General features: G+C 39.8%; 1 protein-coding gene across 1 annotated transcript in view; it reads right to left on the reverse strand.

Annotated features, from left to right (window-relative positions):
- Positions 1-21,453, reverse strand: part of LOC127579168 (clustered mitochondria protein homolog) — a 65,096-nt gene that overhangs the window by 24,274 nt on the left and 19,369 nt on the right. The window contains 6 exon segments of the mRNA XM_052031776.1: positions 60-164; positions 3,849-3,946; positions 7,018-7,712; positions 10,454-10,546; positions 14,814-14,961; positions 18,237-18,362. Of these exon segments, the coding sequence (XP_051887736.1) occupies positions 60-164; positions 3,849-3,946; positions 7,018-7,712; positions 10,454-10,546; positions 14,814-14,961; positions 18,237-18,362 (1,265 nt within the window).

Genomic DNA, 21,453 nt, shown 5'->3' on the forward strand with positions numbered 1-21,453 from the left:
AAATAAATTAACATGATTTTAGTAATAAATAATTCTGTCTCAAATACACTGTTCATTACCTGGGGAATACACATTTGGATTGAACCGAATGTCAAAGACACTATCACTGATGGAGCCCACCTCCTGACATATTGCCTTCATTTCTTCAACATCTCCTGTATAACCTATGGGGGGGGGGGGGGGGAGTAGAAGAACTGTTGTGTAAGTTAGAAGGTTTTCAGGTACCAGGATACCCAATACATCTCCAACACAATTCAAGAAAGTTTTTAAAAAATAACTGAGTGTAGATTAGAAAAACATAAATACTGGGCACACTGGTAAATATCTCATTCTCTACTTTTCCTGTGTTAATCTATCAGTGTGAAGGTTCGATTAAAAGATAACAAACAGAAAACATTCATGCACACTTACAAAGTGCCTTGTAATATCTATTTCAAAGCAGGCTCAGACTGCAACTGACAGATTATTTCAATTAGTTTGTACACAAGTTCATTGCTGATGCTTCAGGTAAAGATAGCTGAATAACTGCATGCTGAACTGTGTGTACATGGGGTTGCCAATTCTAGCAGAATGCATTCCTGATGCATGATTTATCATGATTTCCCATCTTCAACTATCCTGTCTCATTAAACAATGTCTTTCTTCCAGCAGAAATATTTTTAACAACTATTATAGGAAAATGTTCAACAAAAATCAAAGTCATTTTAAAATCCTCCAAAAGATTATTCTCTTGGATTACTTTTAGCACCCTCCAGAAAATGTTTCTTGAATTCCCAGGATTTCAAGGGAAGGTTGGCAATTGCATGCTCAATTTTTGCGACACCAATACAGCACGATTGTAGCTATTTAAGAAGGTCGCAGTGTCATTGACAGCTGACCTCCTTTGCATATCTGAATTAGTAAAATATGGCTGGAAGTTAAACCAAATAAATTCAGCAAGGCTTCACCTACAGTAAGAACCTTGCCATTAGAAGAGGTTGACTTTATTCCTGAGCAGCATGCGTGCTGTAGGAAGCCTCAAAATTGCAATGACAGTTTTTACTTTGCGCAAGTTCCATTGTTGCTGCAATTTAGTCCATACATTTTATTGTATTTTTGCCCTGTCTCTGGGCTTCTTGTTCCTGAACTGTTCATGCTTCAAAGTAGTTACTTCAGAACCAGGGATACAGATTCATTTGTTATTCATAAACATATATTCATAAATATTAGGATTATGGATAGTTTTTAATCTTTGTTGTGATGACAGCAACACCAGCATGTTGAGCCAAATCAGGCTAGCTGATAGTTCTAAAGGGAATCTGCTATCAGCTGTTTGAACATCCAGAATCATCAACTCTGATGCATGGACAGTCAAACACAAAAGTCCAAGCTGACTTGAACGTCGGATGCTGGTGCATTTCATTGTATACTCCACCACTGCACTCATCACTGAGCCCATCAGTGGAGCAATAACTCTCTAAAGAGAGGACCCAGACACTCTTCGCATCTGACCCTCAACTTTATGCTGGGAAGGACTAGTGTAGGGACAGCGACTCCCATTTATTAGAATGAGGTTGCTGACAATGTGCTATATTTACTTAAATTTTCTTTGATCTTTCAAATTATTTGTAAGTGTTTTAATGATTTTTATTTTAAATTCTTTTTTAATTTTTTAAAAATATTTTTAATTGTTTTTAATCATCTATCAGAGACATATAAAGATTTTAAAAACCTCTTTTTTTTAAGAAGAAGTCTTTGTCATTTGGAATGGAGCCTCTGGATACCTTGCAGAGGTCAACCAGGACCCTGCTGAATGCCTATTCCATGCACGGGGTCTGCTCGCTCAGTGCTCTGCATCCAGAAAAATAAGTGCAGGCAGGCAGGGAATACAGACAGCAAGCAAAGTCCAAGGTTGAACGTTTTTGTGCTTAATCCGTCAAGTCACATCAGTGCATTGTTCACTTTCCAAGTGCAAAGTTTACTGAGACACATTGGTTGAATAAAACATAACTACCAAGGACTGTTATCCTTATAGAAAACAGTGCCTTTCATATCTGAACCGCCTTCTCATTCATTAAAAGATTTACATTCAATTAATGTTGATTTCAAATGTGTTCACAAATAATATTGTAGCCATTATCCTAAAAAACAATGGTACATCTCACAGTCTCTGCTTTCAAGGTGAAGATTACATGGATGGCCTGAGAGGAAAACAGGATTAGCCACAGCATCCCCAGCTATGGACTTCACTGAGAAAAGCTTCCAGTGCAAAGAAACTCCACTGTGGTTAGTTACTGACTGGTAATCCGGAGGCCAAGACTAACAATCCAAAGAGTTGAGTTCAAATTGCACCATGGCAACTTAATAATATGGAATTTAAGAAAAACTAGTCATTAGTAATGGTGACTTCAAAGCTACCTCATTATTGTTAAAAACCCATAAAGTTCACTGATGTCCGTTAGAGGAGGAAATCTCTCATCCCTATCTTGGTGGTCTGGGAAGACCACTTGCTTCAAAAGCAATTAGGGATAGGCAATAAAGACTGGGCTTTCTGGTGTCACCCAGATCCAGAAAAAAATAATTAAAAAACAGCTCCCTCAGCATCAATTTTAAGCTTCACTTAAAATCAAAAACAAAGACAAAGGCTTGGATGCAATGAAATAGTATACGCATAAGGACAATGGCAATGTGCATAGCTTGAAAGTTACATTCCATAGAATGTGGTAGCTTTCAGCTTATGTTTATACCATGCATGAGGAGCTGCAAAAAAAGTATATAGTTAAACTAAAGATCCCCATTTTATTGTGAACAATTATTCTATTATAAGAGCATCTTTCCCTTTTATGCGAAGCAGCAATCTTTTAAAGATTGTGTGCTCCCCAATGAAGCATGCCAACCAAGTAAGTTTCCTTGTGCATGTTGTGTGTAATTTGTGCACGTTGTTTTAAACAATCTCAAAATCGTCACAGCAGTTACTCCACAATGCAACACAGATACAAAATTATTTTCTATTATAATTATAAAATAAAAACTTGCATTCTTTGTAGTGCATTCACTTGTTTTTTTTGAGCTAAATTGCACACAGCAAGCTCCTGTAAACAGAAAACAAGATAAATGACATGAATCCTTTCAATGAGCTACGCATGTTGGCCAGGGCTGGACATTTTTTCTTCTTTTCTGAATGGTGCCAAGCATCCAGTAAACAGACTGACAAGGCTTCAAGACTGGAAACATTATTTATAACACCACAGCACACCCTTGGTGTTGCACTAATACGTTGGCTCAAATTATGTGTTCAAGTGCGGGAATGGGACTTGAAATCATAACCTTTTGACTCAAAGAGAAAAGTGCTATAAAAGTGACAATCATAAGATCCTAGCCGATTATTTGTTTGGTTATTCATATCTGACTGAATACAAGAACTGCCAAAAGTGCAGTGTGTAAGGAAAGGCATTTCTGTTCCAGTATTTACCCTACGTCAATTTTGAATAACAAAACTCGCCTTATCCAGCAACACACACAAAATGCTGGAAGAACTCAGCAGGTCAGACAGCATCTATGGGGAGAAATAAACAGTCAACCTTGAGACCCTTCATCAAGACTGGAAAGAAAGAGGGCAGAAGCCAGAAATAAAGAGTCGGGGAGGGGGAAGAGTGTTCTTTGCTGTACAAAACTGAATTCAATTGCAGTGTGCCAGAATTGTGACTTATGATCCTAGGACTCTGAGAGTACTCTGGAATTCAGATTTCACTTGCATTTCCTTTCTACCAGTCTGTGTTGCCTCGATATCTGCTCCACAATTTTCCTATCTACCACTGCCATTGATACCCCACACTTAACTAACTTTTGCAAGCACTGGACTCCCTTACCATAAGTTTCTGTTGCGCTCTCTCCATCCTCCATTAAACTTTTTCTTCTGTCACTTCTGCGCATTTTCTCCTTCAAGAGCTTTGTAAACTGCATGTGCCTAAAGTACGAAAAACAATCGAACGTGACACGAGCAAGTGGTGGTTAGCAGCAGCAACACCATCAATATTAGAGGCTTCTAAGTGTACCTTCAAGAAACAAAATTCTCTGCTGGGATATGCAATTTCAATATTTAAATAGATTTGGCGCACAGGCATTGCAAAGCGATGAACTACGCAATAATAAGTTTTACAAATATATTCACATGTGTCAAATCCACCTTTGGAAATGCCAATTGGAAGACCAATGGTCTGTGCCAGGTGATGGGATGGAACTAGAGGCCAGGTCTCCTGGTCTACACACAGCATCTCATAGCTTCGGCAGAACATGGAAACACACAGCTTGATTACTCAGAAGAACTGATAGGCAGACAAATGAGCCATAAGGTTTTCCTCATTTGTGATGTGATCAAATCGTGCGCTATATTTATACAGAGCATGATCTGATGCACTATATAAAAATTCTGAAAAAAAATTGTAAACATAGTAGTAAATTAAATATAGCAGAAAGGAAAATAGTTTTCAAAGAGGTCCATAAATGTTAAACTATATCCTCTAGGCCTGTGATCACAGTCAAATTGAAGTAGTCTGCTTACATTTACCCAATTCTGTTACACAGAATTAAAGAAATATTAACCTCCTTTTATATCTAGCCAGGACCTACTCTGATATTCTTTGTTTAAATTATGCACAGCAATGCAGAATTTCTTTTCCCACAGCCAGAATTGTTCATATGCCTTACATGTATGTTTTACTTCCAAATGAACCTAGGTCACCATACTCAAATTGTGGTGTTACACCATGGGGGAAGAAAAAAAAGAGGCCAAAGCCTGGGTCTTTCCTCGTGTGGAAAAGGAGAAGAGGGTTAAGGAGAAAAGAGAAAGAAGGACCTTCCACCACAGACTGTGCTTGCACACCTCCCAGCAGATGATTAAATCCAGAACCAAAAGACAAGTTATATGCAGTGCAAGTCTGAAGATGGTGTAATATTTTAAAATGGCTCTGCAATCAATGATAAGATGGATGCTACAAGTGAGTCGATTATTTTGTACTTCCTTGTGACATACGAATTGGCTGTTTGACCATTGGGTCTGCTCCAGCTCTCAGAACAATCCCATCTACCCCATTTCCTCACTTATTGTCGATCACATGTCCATTAACACCCCATGGTTCTCCTACCACCCACCTACACTGGGTAATTTAAAGTAGCCAATTAACCTACCAACCAGCACATCATTGGGATGTGGGAAGAAAACAAGACATGCTGAGGAAATCCTTGCAGTCACAGGAGAACATGAGAGTGCCACACAGGTGATATTGAAGTTCAGGATCGAACGCAGATCTTTGCTGCCCCATCATGCAATGTCTGGAGGTGAACTGGCCAAGATTTTACATTCTAAAGTGCAGGTTTGACATGTCCAGAATAAGCCTTGATTTTGATAATACTGCTCCTATCCCCATAATGCATCCAACAAGTTGTAAGATGTATTCACATACATAGAACAGTAACTTGAGGCCACATTACCAAAGTCAGCTTGTGCCAGGTCGAGCAGTGGACCCAGAACATTTGAAGAATTAATCAAGAATAAAAGAAAAGAATTGGAACCAATGTGATCTAAATGGATTCTTTAAAAAAAAACTGATAAAGAAACCAGACAAGAAACTCTCCCCAAAAACCAGCAGCTGAGCTATCTGAAAAATTAACAATTGAAATGGGCTGATTTTTGTTAGGCAAGGTTATTAAAGTAGATAGAGATAAGATACAGATGACTTGTGATCGATTTTAATGGCTTGAAAGGCTAAATAGTCTTTCCCTGTTCCAAAGTTTCTATTTTTGACAAAGAGAAAGGCACCTGGAAATGAAGAAGAAATGAATACAGAAGTACAAAATCAATGCTGAGAGGAGGAAAAAAAAGTGAAGGATTAAGAGAAATTTTGTTGCTTCTCTAAATTACATATACATCTTTCCACAGCTGGTTGCAAATCTTTACAACTCATTACTTCAGAGAGCTATTGTTGTTTTGTTAGGTACATTCAAATCTTCAATGCAGATTTTTGGATATATCTAAATCTAATTGGCTGCAAGCAGTGGTTTTCAGTTGATCTGTTGGCTTTCTGCCATTTAAAATGAAGTCATCTCAGATCCAATGCCATCTCACTCCCAATACAGGATCCAAAACCCCATTGATTTCAACAGGGATTCTAGGTCTGCTCTTCAGAAGGCAAAAGGAAATTTATTTCTTGCAATTGTTGGCTGAAACTTAACATTTTACACACTTATTTTTGATTATTTCTGTTTTAATTGCAGTTGAAGTGAATAAAAGAGTTATCTTTTGAAATGTCTTTGAATGATCAGCGTGTCAGAGACATTTAAAAACTGATGGATTCAACAACTGTTTTAGAAGGCAAAGCTCTGTGGAACCTCTACAGTAAGCCGCCCAAAAATTAGTCACCGTTAAGACATTGTCACCTGTTTGCAGGATGCAAAGAGCCAGCATGGTGGACACTTCACATCCAGTCCAGGTGAGAGCTGACAGCAACTAATCCTAGTCCAACGTTTTCCTTCCCACAATAATTTCGACCTAAATTTATATACACACACAGTAACTTGAGAATTGAAGTCTGCTGACTGCAAGAAAATAGGATGTGGATTGTGAACAACTGCAGGATACAAAAGGCTAGTATGAAGGTGAAAAAATATAGTTCATCATGGGAAAATAAATATTAGATTTTGTAAGAAAAAAATAGTAAACATCTTAAATGATAGGGTAAAAACTAAAATAAATGATTAGAAGGAACTTGGTGTACAACTTTACACATAGGTTGTTAAAAGATGGGTCTATTGGTAGATAAGGATGTTAAATGGAAAATATCAAGAGAATTAAATAATTGCTTTGTAAATAAATTTTAAAGGATATTAGAAGATAAACAGTACAGTGGCAGGGGAAGGAGGCTTATTGGTTTTTCTGAAGCAATGCACAAGTACAGAATATATTTTGACCAAAAGATTCAGTTCTGTGCTGTGATATACCATGATCTTCTACACATTATTTTTACTTATATTGGACATTACTTATGTTGGATGAAACTCTCCACTAATTCTGGTCGCAGACAGCAAAGTTTATGTCGATATTCCTTCGGGAATCCCAAGCTTTGACATTCCTCATGCAACTCTTCACCAGCTATTGGCAGGTAGTTCAGATCTGGGGGGAACGTCCGGAATAAGTCAAGAAGATAGCGTCGACCGTCATTCCCCACAATCCCTTTGCAATCCACAGACGAGCACAGCATGACGGGCTGTTCCATTTCGTTTAGAATCAGATGCTTCTGAATCCGAAGGGGCTTGGAGGTTTTTAGCAAAAGGCCAACGTACTCATGATCAGAAGTGACTGCTTTCCCAAAATCAATCGATCCATAAACCACATTCTGCTCTTGCTCCTGTTCCAGAATTCCAGGAATAATGGACTGTGCTACTACTCGGTAACCCCGGTAATCCACTATTACAGTCCCCAGTAGGTGCAGATCATCCATTTTCAAATCACTATAAGCTTGTATCCCTTTCAAGTCATTGCTAGATGCAGCGTAGGCAGCATGATCCCCACCAGACTCTTTAAAGTTGTCACGGATGTCAAATCCAAAACTGAAGAAAATGTTGTTCCATATGAACATCTGCATTTTGATATAGTCTCCTGGGTTGATGGCCATGATGTTCCCATCAACAACTGCCATTGCACCAGAAATAGCAGCTGCAACAAAATCACTGTTTACCTAGTTGGAAACAAAAACAGCATCTGAATCAGTTTCTATTTGGAGGTGAACATGATTGAGGCACAGTGTATAATGCAAATGAAGCTTGCTGAGAGCTAGACACACCTGGCACATAATTCATCTGCATATTTAAACAAGGGTTTAGAAAACAACTTAAGCTTAAGAATCCAACTGGGCAGCACAAGTATAACAGATCAAGTATTATGATGGCTCCAACTTGCAGAAGCCAATCCCATTACAAAACCCAGAACTTGTTAGTTTAAATAATGTTGCCAAAAGTACCATTCTCATTTAGGATCCTGATACACCAAGTGAAAAGGTGGGGAAGAAAGAGTATCTGTACAACAGGGCAGTATGCTTTTAGAAAGAGGAATAAAATGACTGGTGCTTAAAGGAAAAAGGCGAGAGTGACTAAACTTCCCATGTGGAATTGTTGCTGTCTCAAGTTGGAAACGTTTAGACCATTGGATTATCTGGAAGGAACCCATTATATACAGTGATATGAATCTTATGAAGTTGGTTTTGAGTTGAATTTTGTGAATCTAAAAGGCCCACCTTCACTCTTCTCCACTATGTATGAATAAGTTTAGTAAAATTAAGTCAGTAAAGTTAATGTTTTCAGCTGAGGGACAGGCCAGATAATGGAATCACAGTAGCACAAGAGTAAACCAAGAACCACCTTAACCATAGAGTATCACACAACACCATATTCCTTACTCCAGAACATAAAATGACAACCTGCCAAATGACATTGTACATTGTAGTCTCTCACATTCAATGACTTTGCTGTATTGAATTTACTCCTGTTATCAGCTGGAAAGAGCAAAAACTAATGAACAGTGTATTCATTCTGAAAGTAAAAGAAAACATAGCTGGGAATTCCAGGGTACTGAAAAAAAATGTCAGCACCTAGCATTTAACAACAATGGTTTTTATACGTAACCTGACAGTTGACAACAGATACGTACCCTTATGGGTTCATGAAAATGTTTACTTTTGCAGTAATCTTGTTCAGTTTCTTTCATCAGCTGCCACTTTGTTCAGAATTAGGCACTTTGAGAGTTTAAGGTAAATGCTGTTTAAGCATACAAATATTAATGGTACTTTCTTTCCTTTAGAGTCTGCAAACTTGATTCCAACAATGAAGAGCAAGTCCTCAGCTTCCACCAGTCACGGCAACCACTGATCCACACATCATCTCCCTTGCACTCAGCAGCCTAAATGTACTCCCTTAAGTATACTAGAAAGTAATGAGACATTGACATTGGGAGGCATAGAACACAAGTAAGCCATAAGGTAAAAGTACAGAAGTGGACCTTGTTGTACTTGACCAGAGTGCAAGACATATTAACCCCAGGTGCAGAACAAATGGATGATGATCTCCTGGATCGCATCATAATGATAAGGATTCTACTGGAGAATCAGAAATTCTGCAAGGCTTCTCTCAATGTGCAGCAAATTCCATTGTTCTCCTGTACTCCAACCTAGAGATAGATTCAGCTAATTGGAGGGTGGTTGGGAGAAATCTATGGGAGCATCTGCTAAGTCTCCACAAGTTAGCTGATTCATTTGTGGGCTTAATGTCAAATATAAACCGAAGGACAGGCTACCGTGGTCAATATCAACTTACAAAAGCTATACATAGTAGCATCTGAAAGGCACCAAAGGATATTTTGTTTATGCTCTCAGAGATTTAAAGATGTCAGCTGCCTTGAGATTCTCCTCCAGAATCTTGTCTCCACAACAAGGTCAGCATACTTCACGTTATCCTGGACGTTAGGCGTCCTACAAGAGCGGCCAACTTCATCCTAAAAGTAGTAGCCATCCATATTACAGCCCAGGCACCTCCACCTGCACAGCTCTCCTCTTGGTCTGGTAGGTTAATCCACTTAATTTTGAGCCTCCTGCTCTTCCTCTTTTACAAGTTATTGGGTCATGTGAAGTGAGAATCTCAATAGGAAATCCTTTGTGCAGCCTGGTTCCAAACTCAATAAGTCTTGAAATACAGAGAGATTTCAATGCAGAATGCACAGCAGCAGGACTTCCCAAACTGAACACAGTTCCAAGTTAAGGTCAGAAGTGTTGAAAAGCAAATCTTAGTTCAGTGGTATTTCTTTAATCCCTTCCACGTTGATTAGCAAGTCATGACATTCTACATCTTAGCACATTTTATAAAGAGTGGGTGGGAAGGTAGAAGGAGGAAGCTGGAGTTCAAGAAGTATTTCCCACTTGGAGGACTGCAGCTTCTCCACACAATTCCAATAAATATCAGTCAGAACAGAAATTACTTGCCACCATTCAACCCAAGCTAAGATCTAATTGATTATTTGTACCTTTCAATCCTAAATCTAGAAACAGCACTGTCATTGTTTGGTTTCTAGCAATAAGTTCTAAGAACATACAGTGATAAGCCAAAGTATCCTACTAGTCAGTGGCTCAAGCCCATGTTTTGTTAAGCATTAAGAATACTTAACCCTACTAAACAGGCTCCTTCGGTATATTTGTTCTTTTTAATCCATTTAGATAAAATTCATCTTATACTTCTCACACACAAGTGCCTGTGTATATAAAATCAGAAATTAAATCTTGTCCGAATCCTCAATCAGCAAGAAAATTGGAAAAGAAGGAATAAAAATATTTGAGTTACACAAAATGAGTGAAGGATTTTCATGCATATACTTGCTGTGAAATCCAGTAGAGATTTCATATGAATTATTTGACCAGGTGTATCTATTCCTCACCTTGAACATTGTTTGTTCCTTCAACAGTCGCTGCATTGGGTCCTGATTTGGCATTTCCCGAGTTATCTGAAGCTCCTCATTCCAGTCTCGAATCTTTAGAGAAATAAACAAATACCAAGTCACTCAATAAACTGAATGGAGGCCGGGCAAACACAAAATTACCAACCAATGCTTATTTTACAGTTCTAGAACACAAGATATTTTTATTGTTATTATTTGACACGATCCAATCTTGTCAGCCCAAGAATGTCAAGAATTAACAGCCTAAACGACATGCTAAGCCAAATAAGCAAACATTAACACAATACTCAGCATTATATGCATTCCTGATTATCTTAAATAATTTTGTTCACTTGATATAGTGACAGATATCAGTGCTCTGGAAAAAGCAAGAGAAATCTGATCAAAATGATATGAATTTAGAGTCTTGGTCATGAAAGCACATTTCTTCTCATCTTAGTCCAAAAAAGCTGACACTAAACTTCACCCTCTAGTACTACATTCTACACAGAATTCAAATTTGAATAACGCCCCCCCCCCCCCCCAAACAGGTATGGGAATAGTGGTTAGTCTGCCTAGTTATTGCAATACATGCAGCATGCCAACTGGATCTTAGCTGCTCATTTCAATCATTTTACCGGCTAATCACACCGTTGAATGAGATTGCCTGAATACACCAGGAAGAGCCTAATATCAAAAGCAGCTAGTTCCATTTAAAATTATCCTACACTGCTTAAAGCTAACCTATACTTTAAAGGGAGGCATATTTTAATTGTAGCAGATGGCAACAGTTGATCTGTATATGAATCTGAACTGGGAAAATGTCAGTAATAATGCAACATTTGAGAAAAAGGGCTCTACTTTATTTGTTAAGGCCTTGATGTGGGTAGAAAACAGAAGAGTTGTACCCCTCAAGGGAAGAGTTCTCACAACAGAATTGAAGAGTTGAGCCACTTTAAGGAAGGCTCTCCAGACTTATAGAAAAATAGAGTAGTAGGCTATTCAGCCCTTCTAACCTGCTCCTCTATTCAATATGATCATGGCTAATCATCCAAATTTAGTGTCCTTTTCCAGATCTCTCCCTAGATCCCTTGATCCCGATCCCTAAATATATTCCAGAAGGAGTTGGATATAATGAGTTGGCTTTAACTACTCTCTGTGGTAGAGAATTCCAGTCATTCACCACTCCCTGGAAGAAGAAATTTCTCATCTCAGTCTTAAATAGCTTACCCTCCTGTTTAAGTCTGTGACTTCTAGATAGGGTAAATGGGAAGATTTAGTTCCTTTATCAGAAGAATTTAAATCTATGCCCCATGGTTTTTAAGTAAAAGGATTAGAGAAAAAGGAGAGAAAAATCACCCAGAACTGTAGGGGTCTGGAAATAGCTGTCGGAATGGGTAGTACAAGCAGAAAGCTCAAAACATTTTAACAGTTCTTGGACATGTAGTTTAAGAACCATGACTGCAAGGCTTCTAAGTGCTAGTGGAAGATTGGACACTGTGGTAGTGAAAATCAGACTTAGTGGCAATCTTTTCAACTGACGCCAGCAGAGTGGATTAAATGACCTCCTTTGTCATAAGTTTTCAATGATTATATCATCCATCAACAAAACACAAGACAAAAGATGAAAATGAAGCAGCAGAAGGCAACAGGTGGCGGGTGGGTTGCCTCCATGCCCTAACTGTAGGGCAGGTTGTTGAACGAGCTGCCAGAGGAAATGGTAAGGGTGGGTACAATTACAACGTTTAAAAGACACTTGGACAGATTCATGGATAGAAAAGCTTTAGAGGGATATGGACCAAATGCATGCATATGGGACTAGCTCAGGCACCTTGGTTGGCATGCACAAGTTGGGCTAAAGGGGCTGTTTCCATGCCACATAACTTCATGACTCTATAGCTACCTAACCCTCTCGCAAGCATGGAGAAAGCAATTATGAAACTGTAGGGCTATGGTGAGACTGATACCAATGAAGATGGTGGTACCCTAAACCTAAACTCCCTTCTTATACTCCCACCTTTCTCTGCACTCTTCTGTTTTAAGCCATACACATATTGTCCTTCAGCAAAGAGAGTCTGCCATCCAAAGCCACTCTGACCTGCATGTGATACCAAGCCACCACTCCAGTTATCCCTTAACTACCCCCTGAAATAACTTACCAAGCCCACAATTCAGAAGAGTGATTTCCACATTCCACATAAAAGAAATATTACTTTATAAACACACAAGATCTTCTTTACAGGTTTTTCCTGCCATCATGGAAGCCAGCCTTCAGTAAATTCAATTTGTCCACATGACATCAAGAAATGGCTGGGAGCACTGACTACAGAAGTTTTGCAATCATGCAGAATCCTCGCTGTGACATTGAAGACTTGAACCCTACAACTAGACTTATAGAACATTACAGCACAGTACAGGCTCTTCGGCCCACTATGTTGTGCCGACATTTTATCTTGCTCTAAAGTCTATCTAACTCTTCCCTCCCACATAGCCCCCCCATTTCTCTATCATTCATGTGTCTATCTAAGACTTATCCCTAGTCAAACTGTTCCAGTACTATTACAACACTAACATCTATCTAATGTAGAAATCGCCAACACATGGCACATAATCAAACAGCAAGACAAAACCAAGCCAGCTAATTACTGCCCTAGCAGTCTACCTTTAACCATCAACGTGCTGGGAAGTGCCAATCAAGCGGCACTTGTAACCTGCTTCCCAATAATCAATTTGGGTTTTGCCAGAACCACTTGGCTAAGTCTTGTTCCAAACATGGACTGAAGAACTGAATTTCATAAGTAGACTACCCTTGACATTAAGCCAACATTTGAACAACTGTGGCATCAAGGGGGAAAACAGTCTAATGGCTGGAGTCAGACTTCATGCTTAACCACCACACCCCCTCATCCAGCTGCTTCATCAGCAACTTCCATAAAGGTCAGAAGTAGAGAAGTTCACCAGCGATTACACAAAATTCAATTCCAAACAGAACTCCTCAAAGAATGAACCAGTGCCTGGATGCAATCACAATCCAGACAAAATTCAGACAAGGCTGACATGCAAGTAACATTTGCACCACACAAGCACCAAATCATCTCCAACAAGGCAGACTCTAATTACTACCCTTAATTGGCATTACCAAAACCGAGCCCCCAGCCCTGAAACATTCTGCAGGATGACCAAAGACCAGATGTTTAACTGAACCAGCCACATAAATACCATACCTACAACAACAGTTTCGAAGCAGGTATCCCTCTTCCCTTCCAAAAGTTTATTTTGCTTTGTTTTCTTTCAGGATTCCAAGGTGAGTCTCTACTATTGGACTTGTGTCTGTGAGCATTTCGTTTGCATTGTAACAAAGAAAGAAAATGCTGGGATGCAAACATCTGCAGTTTTTCTGGTTTAATTAATATCTTACATAGAATCGTTGAAGTCAGCAGAAAGTTCTTAAACACCTGCCATAGCTTTCCAGGACCATTACAATAAAAAGCACCTAACTCTTTCATAACATCTGTGAGTAATTGATGATCTCATTCAATGATGCAGATGGACTAAAATCTGGCAATACTGGCATTAAATCAGATTACGTCTGCTACTATAATTATATATTCATTGAGCAAATGCCAATGCCTTTACCAAAACTGATATCAGACACATTTCATCCCACAAATTAAAATTTATGAGGGCTGTTTCAGAACTCTAAAGGCAGCTGCAGCACCCAAAAAGCAGAAGTTGCCATGTTGTCCTTGGCAAGATCCCAAGGTATCATTTCAAGTGGATAATTAATTGCAATTATGACACATTAAAACCTAACCCACTAATGTTGGAACTTCAGGAAGTTGGCAAGAAATCTCCTGTTTATCACAAATTAGTTGTTTTTCTCCTCTGGATATTTTGCCTCTCTCAGGGCACACATTATTGTCTGCATGGATCTTTCCCTAATTTGTGTATAGTTACCTGATTTCTTCCAGGATCCCAGTGCCCCTGAACAAGGGGAAAAGGGACAAGCTATAGAAAAAAAAAAATCAGCCAACATTCATACTGGATAATGCTCTGTTTTTTTGCAGCAATCATCATTTGAGCACTAGAACAGGCTCAGGCGTGTTTACATCACAAATAGTTAAATGCTGGGGAGTGGAGGATATCTGATATCTAAGTATACTTGAGTCAGCAGGGGTTGGGAGGGGAAAGGAGAAATTAAATAAAGAAATTTATGATGTGAAACCAGCTTCTGGAACAGAATTTCAGCTTTGTTTTTCCTCCCTGAAAGATCTCTTTCGAGCACCATGTGATATCCTCCCTCCTATACAAAGCTGAAGAAAATTCTCTGCAATTTATGACATAGTTGCCTGCCTCTCACCTGTCCAGAAATATGCTCTTCATGGCAAGGACGAGAGGTGTATGCATCCTCTGCCCTCACACAGTTGATGGTGTGTTGCCTGTGTGGGATGATCCAGTTATAGGTCTGGAATGGTGTGGCAAGCCTTGTGAGTGGGTGACAGTTTGTCCTGAAATTGAAGCGACAAAAAGACAGTGCAGCTGTCATATTATCATTGTCTTAAAGACTTTTTAAGAAAGACCAAAGCGATATATTCTTGCTAAAAACTCCACATCCATCACTCTTCTTGCCAGCTGTCATACAGTAAAATTCATACTTGGCAAACTTAGTGTCTTGGTATCCAAGATGAACTTGTTAATACTAAGACAATCTGCATAGTTTCCAGAAACTGTCCAACTCTGCCTGTCTTTCAGGCTAATCTATTACTGAAACTCTCACCCACACCATTATCTCTTGACTTGACTTGACTTCTGGTCAGACTTCCTCATTCTTTCTCTTATAGACTCTGTCATCCCAAAGTAATTTGGTTATCCCATAACTTGCACCCCGTGAACCATCTGGAGATCAGAGTTAAACAATCCATTCATTTTTAAGTTCACATTGCTTTCACATCTATCCATGGGTTTTCCTTTCCCTGTCATTGAAGTTCCTTCAGCCCTTCTCTAGTTCTGGCTTCTTGATCACCACAAATTTTAATACCAAGGTTGGAATCCCTCCCAAAAGCCTCCAATTTGGTATACCCTGACCTACTAGAGGGATTATGAAACCAAATGCGACTGGCCTCACATTAAGTTTCATACTACCTTTAGCAGAATGCTCAATAATCAGGGGGAATAAAGTGACTAGTTGAAAGATTAGAGGAGAAAATGTGGAGAAATTCTTTCAGCCAGAGAATGAAAGACATCAGGAACTCAATTTCTGAAACAAAAATGGTACTAGCTAAAACTCTCCTCACATTTAAGTGTTTGTTAATCTGCACATGAAATGATGCAAGGTCTACCTGGTTACAGACCATGAGTTGGGAAGTGTAATTAGGCTGGTTAGCTTTTCTTCAATGAGCATGGGCCTCATGGCTTTCTTCTGTACCATAAATTTCCAAGATTCTAATTCTTCTTTGAAAGCCTTTGCTTCCTCAATGCTAAAAAGTTACAATTTAAATCCAAGTAGTCATTTGTTACTAAAATTCAATATTACACCTTGTAGCTGCACATTTTCTCCCAAAGGATACCATATTTGGGGCTTAAAAAAAAATCATTTGGTGGAACACACAGGAAAGTAGCAGACTTCCAAGATCAGAACAGTACAATGATCAGCAATTTCTCACATATTTTTGATAGCCTCTGAGAATTAAACTTGTTTTACTTTGAAGGAGTATTACAAATCCATAGGAATAGACCTACACTGGAGTTAGCAGATTCAAACTTAATGGTCAAGTTAAGGATTTGCTGCTAATTACGCGCCATAACGCCACCAGAACCTCAAGGACGAGTGAAAATGTTTCATCAAAAGAACAAACCACAGTAGGCAACCTCAGCAAAAGATAAAGATTAAAGAAGTGTACTTGAGAATAAATGAATGATTGCCATTTTGATGCAGTTAATGCTATTTGGAGAGAAGGAGGATGAGGGGAGACATGATAGAGGTATACAAAATATTAAGAGGAATAGATAGAGTAGATAGCCAGTGCCTCTTTCCCAGGGCACCAGTGCTCAATACAAGAGGGCATGGCTTTAAAGTAATGGGCGGGAAGTTCAAGGGAGATATCAGAGGGAGGTTTTTCACCCAGAGAGTGGTTGGTGCATGGAACGCACTACCTGGGGTGGTGGTGGTGGAGGCAGGTACGTTGGTCAAGTTCAAGAGATTGTTAGATAAGCATATGGAGGAATTTAAAATAGGGGGATATGTGGGAGGAAGGCGTTAGATAGTCTTAGACGTGGTTTAAAGGTCAGCACAACATGGTGGGCTGAAGGGCCTGTATTGTGCTGTATCGTTCTTGTTCTTGTTTTTTTAATCCCATAGGACAAAATCTTACTGAGTTTTCTCAGTAAAAACAAAAGATTGTAATGTTCTGATTAGACAGGAACTCAATATGATTCTAGACAAAAACAAAAGACATTCAAAAGGAGGAAACTTTAGCTAAAATTGGACTTTGCAGATGTTAACCTAAATACCACCCTCACTGGTAGCTCAGTGCTATCGTTCCTACATTATGAAAAGGGCTAGTAATTTTAATTGGAGGCATGGACTCGTCGGGGGGCAGGGGACAAAAATACTGAGCTTTCATTTTAGAAATAGTTGCAAAGATCTCTGTAGTGTGATTCAAATACAAAGTTAATACCCTCTGCCTCAGTATCTTTTCCATTCCCTCTAAGATTCCAGAAGACAGCCAATAAAATAAATTATTTTATCAATAAAATAAATATACAGAGATAGAAGATAGCATTTTCACTATGTGCTAATACTACACTACCAGATAGGATTTTTGGCAAGAACATAAGAAGCAGGAGATCACTTGACTCCCTCATTCCCGTTTTGTCATACAATAAGAACAAACCTGATCTTTTAACTCAGTGTCATCTACCTACAATAACCCTGTATCTTTGTTCACCACTGGACAATACACAGATATGAGGGGTGAACATATTTGATCATGTGATTCCTTCACAGGTTTCTGAACATTTACGTTTTTGCCTCTGAAGATTAGTTTACCTTAATTGCCCAGTTCAACCCTCACAGAGAAGCATGGAGAACAGGACCAGCCTCAAGTTTTGTCTCTGTTCATTCTGTCCAAATTACTGACTTCAGGCATTATACTGTCTCACCTTATCTGGTATCTCCTTAGCAAACTACATCAATGGCTGGGAGGCTGGAGTATGTCTCATCTCAGTGATTGCCTGAAGCTCAGTAACTTTGACATCTCATGTCCTTAAGATGGATCAACTAAGCACATGAGCTATAGGCATACCTTTGCCTGGACAGTACCAAATCTTTACATTATATACCTTCATCCTTTCTTTATACAGATTAGTTGTCTGGAAATCTTGTGGTTCAGGAATCTTTATTTGTACCATGTGACGACTGTAATTGAATCATACAAGTGTATATTCATAAGTTATCTTATCTGGGGATGCTCATGTCAAACTTTTGATATTCCGATTCAAGAACAGAGTCTAAATTTCTTATTTTCATCAACCACCTCATTCCCTCTAAGGTACTCTAAACTAATAAGTAATTATTTCAAAAAGAGAGAGAGAGAATCAGGACGACATTTCTCCTGTGTGCTTGCTCTAGAACCAGACAGATTTTTGAGAAGTTCTACATTAAGTAACAATGCAACAACACAGAACAGTGGTCATATGGTACAAATCTTAAAGTTGAGTTACCAACCAATATCACATGTTACACCCTCCTTAATAGGATATTATCCATTAGCTCCATACATACCTCTTCTTCTGCAATGCTGCAAAGTTCTTCCTGAATATTGGGCTAATTTGATTCAGAAGGTCCACCAGTGAATGGCACAGTAGGTTGGGATTGTCGGATTTTGGGTTAAACTCATCCACAGTTGATCTAATTAATAACAGAGCACAAGTCAAAAAACTTTTATGTCAAGGTTTATAGAAGGAAACAAGACTGTTAGATAGAACAGGGCAGCACAGGAACAAGCCCTTCAGCCCACCTTGGTGCCAATCTAAACTAGTTCCATCTGTCGTCCCTCTATTCCCTGCTTGTTCATGTGTCTGAGTGCCGCTTAAATGTTGCTATCATATCTGGTTCTACCACTTACTCTGGCAGTGTGTTCTAGGCACCTACTGCTTTCTGTGTAAAGCACTTGCCTTGTAAATCTCCTTTAAGCTTTCCCTTTCTCACCTAAAACCTATGCCCTCTTTTGTTCAACATTTCCACCCTGGGACAAAAGTCTCTGACTATCTACCCTATCATTACCTCTCATAATATTTTTTACACTTATATCACGTTGTCCCTCAGTCTCCAGCACTCCAGAGAAAATAATCCAAGTTATTCAACCTCTCCTTATAGTTAGTACACTCCAATCCAGGTAACATCCTGGTCAATATCTTCTGCACCTTCTCCCTTGTACAGTGTGGTGACAGGAACTATGCACAATATTCCAAATGTGCCCTTACCAAAGTTTTATACAGCTGCAACATTAGAGCATAGAACAATGCACCACAGTACATGCCCTCTGGCTCATCATGTTGTGCTGACCTATAGCAATCTACTCCATGATCAATCTGACCCTTCTCTCCTACACAGCCCATAACCCTCCATTTTTCTTGCAGCCACGCGCCAATCTAATAGTCTCTTAAATATCCCTATTGTATCAGCCTCTACCACCACCCCCGGCAATGCGTTCCAAGCACCCACCACTCTCTGTATAAAAATCCTACCTCTCACATATCCCCTAAACTTTCCTCCCATGACATTAAACTGATATTCTCTAGTACTGGCCATTGCCACCCTGGGGAAGAGGTGCTGGCTGTCCACTCCATCAGTGCCTCTCATAATCTTATACACCTCTATCAAGTCGCCTCTCATCCTGTGTCGCTCCAAAAAGAAAAGCTCACTCAACGTTTCCTCCTAAGACATGCTCTCCAATCCGGGCAGCATCCTGGTAAATCTCCTCTGCACCTCTGAAGCTTCCACATCCTTCCTATAATGAGATGACCAGAATTGAGTACAATACTCCAAGTGTGGTCTAACCAGAGTTTCATAGAGCTGCAACATTACCTTGCGGCTCTTCAACTCAATCCCCTGAATAATGAAGGCCAGCATACCATATGCCTTCTTAACCAGCACATCAACTTGTACGGCAACTTTGAGGGATCTATGGACTTGGACCTCAAGATCCCTCTGCTCCTCCACACTGCTAAGAATCCTGCCATTAACCTTGTACTCTGCCTTCAAGCTTGATCTTCTAAAGATTTTCTTTAGAAGCTTGATTTTCTGGATTGAACTCCATCTACCACTTCTCTGCGCAACTCTGCATCCTGTCTATATCCTGTTGTAACCTATGACAGCGTTCTACACTATCCACATCATCTCCAACCTTCGTGTCATCTGCAAACTTACTAATCCACCCCTCCACTTCCTCATCCAAGTCATTTATAAAAATCACAAAGAGCAGGGGTCCTAGAACAAATCCCTGTGTAACACCACTAGTCGCCAATCTCCAGACAGAACTCTCTCCATCTACTACCACCTTCTGCCTTCTGTGGGCAAGCCAATTCCGAATCCACACAGCCAAGTTTCCATGGAACACATGCCTCATGACTTTCTGAATGAACCTACCCTGGGGAACCTTGTCAAATGTCTTACTAAAGCTTGAAGGCATTAGAATAGATAAGTCCCCAGGGCCGGATGGGATAAATCCCAGGTTACTACAGGAAGCTGGGGACGAGACTGCTGGGGCGATAAAGATGATATTTGCATCCTCCCTGGTCACAGGAGTGGTGCTGGAGGATTGGAGGATGGCAGGTGTTGTCCCCTTGTTCAAGAAAGGGGAAAGGAATAATCCTGGAAATTATAAACCAGTGAGTCTTGCATCAGTGGTAGACAAACTACTGGAGATGATTCTTAGGGACAAGATTTACGAGCATTTGGAGAAGCAGTCTTAATAGGAATAGTCCGCATGGCTTTGTGAGGGGTAGGTTGTGCCTCATGACCTTAATTGGGTTTTTTAAAGGAAGTGACAAAACAAATTGATGAAGGTAGAGCAGTGGATGTGGTGAAGGCCAGCATGTTCCAGCAGATTAGCCTGTTCTACACTGACCTCACATCTGTCAGAAGTCCCTCTCCCTAGTGAACACTGAAGCAAAATCTTCATTAAGGACCTCCCCTACCTCCCTCTTTATCCCTGAGCAGTCCTACCCTCATGCTAATCATCCTCCTGTTCTTCATGTATGTGTAGAAAGCCTTGGGGTTTTCCTTAATTCTACTTGCCTAGGCCTTCTCATGTCCCCTTCTAGCTCTCCTAAGTCCCTTCTTAAGCTCCTTCCTGGCTACCTTATAATTATCAAGAGCCCTGCCTGATTTTTGCTTCCTTCTTCCTCTTGACTAAAATGTTTCACCTCTCTTGTCAACTATGGTTCCTCTACCATCCTTTCCCTGTCTCAGTGGGACAAACCTATCCAGAACACTATGCAGTATTCCCTAAAACAGCCTCCACATTTCTGCTGTGCATTTCCCTGAGTTCATCTGTTCCCAATTTATGCTCCCAAGTTCCTGCCTAATACCATTGTAATTAGCCCTTCCCCAATTAAATACTTTACCATATTGGCTGCTCCTATCCTTATCTATGGCTGTGCTAAAGGTCAGGGAGTTGTGGTCACCATCTCTGAAATGCTAGCCCACTGAGAGGTCTGTCACCTGACCAGGTTCATTGCCTAGTACTAGGATCCAGTACAGCCTCTCCACATATTGTGTTGGGAATCCTTCCTGGACACACCGAACAAAATCTGCCCCATCTAAATCTTTTGCACTAAGGAGGTGCCAATCAATATTAGGGAAGTTGAAGTCTCCCATGACAACAACCCTGTTATTTTTGTACCTTTCCAAAATCTGCCTACTCACTTGCTCCTCTGTGTCCCAGTGGCTATTGGGGAGCCTATAGAATACTCCCAATAGAGTGATTGTTTCCTTC

Source organism: Pristis pectinata, chromosome 17, assembly GCF_009764475.1.
Source record: "Pristis pectinata isolate sPriPec2 chromosome 17, sPriPec2.1.pri, whole genome shotgun sequence".
Lineage (NCBI taxonomy): Eukaryota > Metazoa > Chordata > Chondrichthyes > Rhinopristiformes > Pristidae > Pristis > Pristis pectinata.